At 39.7% G+C, this 8,783-nt stretch overlaps 1 protein-coding gene across 2 annotated transcripts; it reads right to left on the reverse strand.

The window, feature by feature from the left end:
* Positions 1-242: 242 nt before the first annotated feature.
* On the reverse strand, positions 243-5,007 carry LOC124833243 (U-box domain-containing protein 6-like). 2 transcript variants are annotated; one of them, XM_047307664.2, is made up of 6 exons: positions 4,711-5,007; positions 4,039-4,144; positions 3,403-3,588; positions 3,133-3,240; positions 1,661-2,820; positions 243-1,385 (listed from the first exon to the last, which is right to left on the reverse strand). In XM_047307664.2, the coding sequence occupies exons 2-6, from the start codon at positions 4,087-4,089 to the stop codon at positions 599-601; spliced, it is 2,292 nt and encodes a 763-aa protein (XP_047163620.1). In that variant the 5' UTR covers positions 4,090-4,144; positions 4,711-5,007; the 3' UTR covers positions 243-598. The 2 variants fall into 2 exon arrangements, with proteins under 2 accessions (XP_047163620.1, XP_047163619.1); XM_047307663.2 differs by having other exon boundaries at positions 4,700-5,007.
* Positions 5,008-8,783: the final 3,776 nt, after the last annotated feature.

Consider the following 8,783-nt stretch of genomic DNA (forward strand, 5'->3'; position numbering starts at 1 on the left):
TTGTGAATAAAGTATAGTTTAACTATAATAGTTATCAACCGTTGCCGCCATGCCGTAATGGTCTTTTCTTTTCCTCCTAAAAGATGGATTAAATTTTGTGGGTCACAAAACAAAGTACAAATCGAGGGCATTGCGGTGCGGTAAAGCAACCAAAAAACACGGACCAAAGATGACGCATGACCAGTTTAAAGCTGAAATTGATGGCTAAAGCGACATCCGCTGCCTTCTAACAAAACTTGCACTTTCTTAACTACTAGTCGTAACCTGCTTTATTTTCTGTAGGGACTACACAGATTTTTGTGTAGATTTTGTGCAACGAGGAAACACCTAAACACATAATTCACAGTTAATTTCAAGTTTGTAAGCCTAAGAACACCCCACCCTAAAAAAATAAGGAAACTAACACTTAGAAACATTGATGTTACAAAGAGGAAAGCGAAAGAAGAAAACAAAATCCATAAATTACACAGGTCTGTACATCTCTTCTTCGCTTTGAACCAAAAATCAAGCAGCACCCATGGGAACAGGAAGTAGAGGACGATAAAGGCACCACAAAAGAGTAAAGATGCAAACACAGATTTACAACAACCAAAGGAACTCAGCACTGGTAGACAGAATAGCTCTTGCTTTTCCAGAAAAAGCTAAAAGTTCTCCCAGACTTTCTTCTTGAAATTGACTTGCATAGCGGTTTCATTTCAGCTGGAGGCATAGACAAATCAGCAGTTTCAGGTGGGCACTGATGTGTCTTAACTGGTGAATGGTCCCGCCGCTGCTCTCGGAACAGCATCAACAGTTTCTGAGCTTTTTCTCTGCCTCTTGGGGTCCCATTCACTGATATTGAAACCAATGCTGGTATAACCCCTTCTTGCAAGACCATGTCACAACACTCCTCACTTCTATTGCACAAAATTAGGAGACAAGTGACTGCTTGCTCCTGTTCCAAGAGCTCATCAGTGTCCAGTATAGAAGCCAGTGCACTAATGAGTCCAGGAGTTGATACAATTTCCTCCCTTCCAACATCAGAAGCAGCTAAATTTATCAAAACAGCTATGCATCTCTCTGTCCACAAGCAATCAGTGTCGCCTTCAAGAAGGAACTGTAAGCCACTAATGATGCCAGATGAAAGGAGGTGTTGAATATTGGAGGCCATAGTAGAAAGATTATAGAGAGAATGGAGAGCATCTTGCTTGCATTGAACATCAGAGTCCGATTGGAGAAGCTGGATTAGGAACTGGATAGCCTGACTCATGCCAATCATTGGCTTGGCTTCTTCAAGGCAAGAGAGATTCAAATAAAGAGCGGTAATACAACCATAAGAACTAGTTTTTGAAATCATCTCTTCCAACAACGATAATACTCCAGCTGATAACATAATTTCCTTATTTCTGTTGAAAAATAAGGATCAACTTCAAGTTAATAGAGTGCAGTGAGCCAATAAAGAATCAGTCTAATCACTGAAGAAGTTATGTATGTTATCGAGTTGTGGAAATGAATTCAATCTGGGCAGTGATCAATTTTTCACATCTATTCGCAGTATGCAAATCATAGTATTCAGTTTTGATCATCAATGATGAATCTCAAATACAAATAGCTGTTTTTGATTTTGTAATATGAAAAGCAGTTTTAATTGATGACTACAAACTCGAAATATAAAGCAGACCTGTTATTATTCACAGCCAGGTTGAAGAGAGCCATTGTTCCACTTTCCACAGCCATCAAACTACCTTCATGCACAGCTGATTGCAAGAAGTGCAGAAGTGCTTCGACAAACCCATTAGCCCCCAACAAAATCCGGGCTTCCTCGTCATCCCTCAGCAGCAACCTTAAATGTTCTACCACTTCACATTGCTTACTCCAATTATTCCCCTCAGTCAAAACTTTCAGAAAGCTAAAACACTGCTCTATGTCTTCCTCTTGTGCAGACACAATTTCAGTTCCCTTTTCCACAGATTCCTCTGAGATACCACTCTCTTCCAAAGGAACCGCTTCAACACCCTTCAACTTGCAAGAGCTGACACTATTTACAGCTTTTGAACTTGAAGATTCAGACTCTGATAATAACTGCCAGTAATTAAGGTCAAGAGATTCAGGAGGACCTTCAGGAATAGGAACTCCATTTTGTTCACACCAACTAGTAACAAGGCCCTTAACACAGTAATTAGGAGTTAAACAAAGATGTGAAAGTTCCTGCTGCGTCTTTGGGCAGTTGTTGTGCCCATCACTGAACCATTTCTCTATGCAAACTCTTTCATATGTTTGCCCAGAAGCAATGATAACAGGATCATACATAAGTTGCAGAGATATAGGACACCTTAACTCTTCAGGTGGAAGTGGCATCTGCCCTGATTTCCTACCACTATTTGGTTTAAAATTAAAGCAACTGAATTTTGAAAGCTGCCTGTCAAAGGCTTGACAATGACTACCAGGAACACTGTCCTCAATAGATCCCTGAACAGTGGGAGAACAAGGTGCAGAACCCTGAGAATCATTGTCATCTGAGAACTCACTTCTAAATAATTTGGAGTATTTCCTCATAAGATGCAAGAGATATGCAATAATTGATTCCTTCCGCTTGTCTTCCTCTGATCGAGCCCTTTCTAGGAGTTTCTTGAGAGCTCTTCTTTCGGCAAGAGCTGCTCTTGAAGATGTAATTCCGAGTCTAGCAGCAGCCTGGTGGAAACATTCAAGCTCATTGCTGTCACTAGAATCATTAAACTTTCTCCCCTGTTGGAGCAATGCAATCAAATCATTGCCAACTTGCTTTTCTGATGGGTCAAGTGCAAATTCTATTGTCACAAACTCGTGCACAATCTCCTGAACCTGAACAGGTAATTAATCAGCCAAACCTCAGATCAGCCTAAACATTGACAATATAACAAGAAAGAGTATAATTTGCAAAAAAAGATATACAAAGGCCAGTGCTACAGAAAGCAAAACTCATATGAAAACAAGGTGTATTCAATTATTTTGGAATAACAAAATCAAACATAAAAAATAGGGGGTTACTCTCATTCATGTGATCACAACAGAAATCAGTAAGCATAAGAGGCTCCACATAATAATAATGGAATCACGAACCTAAACTAACTAACCCTAACCTGCAAAAAAAGTACACAGTATCAGCCCTATTACCTGACACCCAATAGATAGAGGAACAATTTCTTCCACTCGTCTAAGACTATCTTCAAGAGCAGATTTAGCCTTCTCAAATTTTAGGAGGACGGAATCAGCAGTTATAGCCTGCATCATAATTGATGCAATTCGTAAGATATTTTACAAAAGTGCGTTTCAAATAATTTCACACTCCATCATCAGGAGATAAGTGCTTCATGAGATAAGGTAAAATAAAAACTATCTACCCAGAAACATAATCAGCAAATAAAACTAAGAAATAAGTCGTACCAAGTAAAGTTTACTACACTCTGCGCAGTGCTGAAGAACATTCTTGACTTTCTCCAAGGCTACATGCAATGAACATAATGCCTGAATACCAGATTTACTCCTAGGCCTGGCAGCTTCTAAAGAAGGAAATACAGACAGTACTTTGCAATATATTATAGAAAGAGTCTTGCACATTTGTCCATGTAACTGCATAAGAAACCAGATAGATAACGGTCAGACTGCAATACAGAAAATAAAATAAAAACTGCAACACATCGGAAATATAGCTAGAGCAAGGAAAGAAGTATTTAAACAGTCCGCCACTGTTTTCTTTCCATTTGTGTAGAAATGAAAAAAAAAAAATTCATATACAATAACCAGGTACAAAAAATATTCATGCCTTTGAAGGTAGATTCAACTGTTTTGCTTAATTCAATACATAAAAATAACTTGGAAAATAACAATAGAAAAACGGGCTTCGGTTTCCTACCTAATTTAATAAGAGAGCATAAAGAAACTAATACAAAATAGTTTTGAGTATTTAATTACACCTCAGCACAGAGACTGTATACACTGTAAAAGCAATTGTCAATTTACTACACAAAGAGCATTAAAATTCCCAAATAGAATTTGAAATAATCAAAGATGGAATAATACCTTAGCATCGGTTGCAGCCACTAGATTTTCTTCAACCTCAGCAACATTCATCGTTCACAGTATTGTCCGCCTTAGCTTAGGTACCAAATTATCTCAACTATTTTAGCTGCAAAACCAAAAAGGATTAGGCAAAAAAGAAAATTAATCAAACAAAAACAGATGCTAATAATCAAAGTTCAGAAAACTTTGAACGAATCAGGAAGCAGCAAACAACAAATTCCATCTCGCTAACTTCAAAGTATAAAATAGAAAATATCATGATATTTCAGGCATGATTATTCCACTTTATGCAGCGATAAAAAAACAAACCACGGCTACCAAGCCAGCAAACCAAGAAAAACAAGCCAAGTAGACATAGCCTTGCGCTTGCCATATCCTTGATTTTCCCAAAATAAAATAAAAAATTCGCAACACTTCTCTCCTAAACTGATAACACACCACGAGAATAAACAACAGATTGCACACGTCGCTAAATTTTCAAAACAGCCTTCGAAACAACACAAGCATCACCGAATTCGCATACTGGTAATAACCCACAGAAGCGGAACAGTGATTCAAACTATAAAGTAGTTTCACCAACTCAGAACATTCACCAAAACAGATTACTAAAAGTAAAGCAAAATCTGCAGATAAGGAATAAGTCTAGGGTTTTGGAACCAACCCGAAACATACCGAGCTGAAACACAACAAGTAAAAATCACAAGGAGGCTTCACTAAAAAAGAGGAAGAAAGGATTTGAAAATTTTGGAATTAGGGTATTAGGGTGGAATGAGAGGGTGAATGTGGGACAGCACTGAGAAAGAGAACTCCCCTTTGGTTGTGAGTGTAGTGGGAATTAAAACTGAACTGTCTATTTTCTATTTTTGTTTTTTTATTTTTAGATTTGAAGATGAACAAATGAACAATTATTGTTAATTAATTCGTTTCTAGAGATTAGTTTTGGTTTGTTCATGCGTTGTTTTGAAATGAGTTTTGTTTTGTTTTGAAAGGGGGAAGTTAGATTTTGCGCCGCTTTTATCTCCCGGTTCAGCACCCGGCCCACAGTTGCCGACAGACCTCGTCGTTTTGTCGCGTAGCGGAATTGTCACAACTTTTTGCAATTACCATTTTACCACAGCCCCCGTTTTTCTTCTCTTATTTTCTTAAGTTTGAATAATCAACGGATTCGTTTTAACTTGTATGTTCAAATTCAAATATATTGTGGACATGATTACTTCTAACATCTAGTTTTATAAGAATGCTTTTGGTTTGTGTTTCGGTGTACATTTTCCTGTGTGTCTCTGTTGCTCCTGGATGTCTGGGATGCGTGTTCTACTGTCTGGGATGTTTGCATTTCTTCCATTGTTGTTCTTCAAACTCGCCAAAAGGAGAGGGAGGTACCTGCAAAGATACTCCGACGCTCAAGTCAGATATGAGTTATAGAGCTGAAGCTCTGAAGAGAGTAATTGGATACTGCTCTGAAATATTATTCAGGATCTCTAGAGCATAAAGAGAACGTACCTGGACTTTGGTCCTGTCACTGTATTTATAAGTAAACTAAGAATAACCACCTTACCTAAAAATGTGGTTAGTGGCTTTGACCAATATTTTAACTGTCTAAAATATCTAAGATATTTATGTTATTACATAAATATCCTTACTACATAACAGTTTGATTGGATCAGTCTCTTGCAGGATTATTTTAATATTATTTTTCTTTTTGCTCAACAGCTTAATTAAAACCTTTGTTATTTAAATTATTATCATATAAATATATCTGTGTACAATTTAAGTTTTCTCATTAATAAACTTCTGTTTATGAAAAAAAAATAGGAAAATGATACTTAGACAACAAATTTTGACAACATTTCGACACAGCACACGTGTCAGCGTTTGAGAGGGCCACGTTTTGAGGGAAAAAAGCTGCTGCGTTCTGAGCATTTCTGATCAAGCCTGCTTCAAATTTGACGTGAGGACGGGCACGGGCAGTGTTAGGTGTGCGTTTCAGAAATTAAAATGAAAATGAAATATCACTTGGAAAGGGAGCGGTCAGGGGTATTTGTTTGGCGTTTGAAATTTGAATTTCATTTTTGAACAATTTTAGAGAGAAGTGAAGGTTGAGAGAGAGAGTCTAACCTAGAGAGAGCCCGAGAGAGTTGGAGAAAGGGAGTTCGAGAGAGAGAGGTCCGACGGAGTGCTTGCCGGAATGCCGCCGGACAACGTTGAAGGCCGTGTCGGAGCTATTCAACCCCTCCAGCCGGTTCCGATTCACGGTCGCCGCAGCTCCGACGTTGGCCAACGAAACGAAGGCGGCATCGTCTTCCCTCCAACCCAGCGAACTAGGGGCGCGTTCTGAGTCTCGATTCGTCCCACCTGCTTCCCTCCCTGTGCCGGACCTTTGCATTCACCGCCGGAGCATCGCCGGAGTGTCGACTGTTCGGTGGACGAAAAAGAGGGGTTTAGGTTTAGGTTTCTTTCCCATTTGGGGAGGTTTAGGGTTTGGTTTCTTTCCCATTTTCATGTATTGAACTGAGTCTCTTTGAAATTTTCTAGTTGAATCTGTTTCTCCACTCAAGTTTCTTATTCATTTTACGCTTTAACTGTTCATTGTGCTGCAAGTTTTACTGTTCATCATCTCTTTCACGCTGCCATGGTAGGATTTTATTGTTCATGCTTGCTTTCAGTGGCTGGTTCCATTCAAGTTTGTGTTTCTGGGTTTGCGTTTTATGCTTAAGTTTAATTTGTGCATGAACGTAAGGTCATACTACGCGTTTTATGGTTCCATTCCAATTTTGATGTTTCAGCCTAAGCGTTTGGTTTTGCTGTTTTAGACTGAGCGTTCGGTTTTGATGTTTTAGACTGAGCGTTCGCTACCGAAAACGAACGACCGTTTTCACATTACACGACCGAACGCGGTTAGTGTTAGACACCACTACTTTTTGGACGCTCGGGCAATACGGGAAACGCTACGAAAACGAACGACCGTTCACATTACACGACCGAACGCTCTAACACTCACTAACACACAGACCGAACGTTCAAAAGGTACACTCCGATCCAGGTCGAACGCAAACAATCACTAATACATGCCAAGATCGAACGCTAACGCTCGTTACCTGAGAACACAAAACCGGACCCTTAAAATTCAAACGCTCACAAGCATTAAAACAAAACCAAGATCGAAAGTTAAAGCTCTGACATAACTAGGACGAACGTTTAGAGTCTTGGTCGAACACATAGCGTTCTTCACGATCGTCTAGAATCATGGTCGAATGGTCAAAACTTAACACATGACCGACCAAGTATTTTGATGATTTTATTTTGGTTTATGCAGTTGAGTGTTCGTCACTCTTTTTCGACAAAGTATATATGTACTTTGAACGAACGCTTGACATCGGTCATTGATTGCGTGCCTTAGAGGAACAAGAATTTCTAATTGAAGAACTTAAAAGGAGGGTTAGAAGTTTGGAGGCACAATTGGCTGAAGAGAAGGCAAGAAGGCAAAATAAAGATGACGTTCGACAAAGTGTGCCTCGTACAGAACCACCTCCGCTCTCTGGACGAGCGTCCACTTACTGGACGAGCGTCCACTTACTGGACGAGCGTCCACTTGCTGGACGAGCGTCCTCTTCTCGATGCTGACAGCCAAATGATGCGCTCCTAACGTCCTAACGGCTCACAGTTGAGGACGAACGGTCACAGCAACAGTCAAAAGCCGAACGTCCTTTCTTCCTTCTTTTTTTTATTAATTTTTTTTTTATTTTTTTTATTTTATTTTATTTTATTTATTTTATTTTATTTATTTTTATTTTATTTTTTCTTTATGATGAAAGTAAATTTATGAATCAACCTGGACGAAATTGAGTGTTGACAATGCCCAAGGAACCATTCTTTGTACTGTGTGATTGAACGTTCGGTCTCTTTAAGGACGAACGCCCCGATCACTAAACCAAAACGAACGAACGCTCGAAATTGCATTTGCTTTTAACGCTCGCTCTTGGTTCTGTGTTACTGATTGTGAGCGTTCGGTATGATTCAGACTGTGAGCGTTCGGTATGAAACGGAATCTCCAGCAAGGTCACCTGGGCATATTCAAACCGAACTCCACCACCAACATCATTATCCATTTTCACGGCATAATCCTTCAATCACCACCTCTGACCCCCGCCAAATACCGTGACCACTTCACTCATCAGCCACCAGGTTGCACCTCCACGGGACCACCAGGAACCCATCTTTGAGTCACAGCCGTCATCATCCCAAGCCCCCTCAGCCACCATTGCCATCCTCAATACTACCGTCTAGCACCTTCATCACCATTGCACCACTGTAACTCTCCACCGTGACCAGTCCAACACCGTCATCATCTTCCTCGGAAACCTTCCACCCAAACCGCCAAGTTGCTGCCACCGTGCTCAGTCTAAAACACCAAAACCGAACGCTTAGGCTGAAACATCAAAGTTCGAATGGAACCATAAAACGCGTAGTATGACCTTACGTTCATGCACAAATTAAACTTAAGCATAAAACGCAAACCCAGAAACACAAACTTCAATGGAACCAGCCACTGAAAGCAAGCATGAACAATAAAATCCTACCATGGCAGCGTGAAAGAGATGATGAACAGTAAAACTTGCAGTACAATGAACAGTTAAAGCGTAAAATGAATAAGAAACTTGAGTGGAGAAACAGATTCAACTAGAAAATTTCAAAGAGACTCAGTTCAATACATGAAAATGGGAAAGAAACCAAACCCTAAACCTCCC

Source organism: Vigna umbellata, chromosome 1 (genome assembly GCF_029865625.1).
Source record: "Vigna umbellata cultivar VRB3 chromosome 1, Vumbellata_1.0, whole genome shotgun sequence".
Lineage (NCBI taxonomy): Eukaryota > Viridiplantae > Streptophyta > Magnoliopsida > Fabales > Fabaceae > Vigna > Vigna umbellata.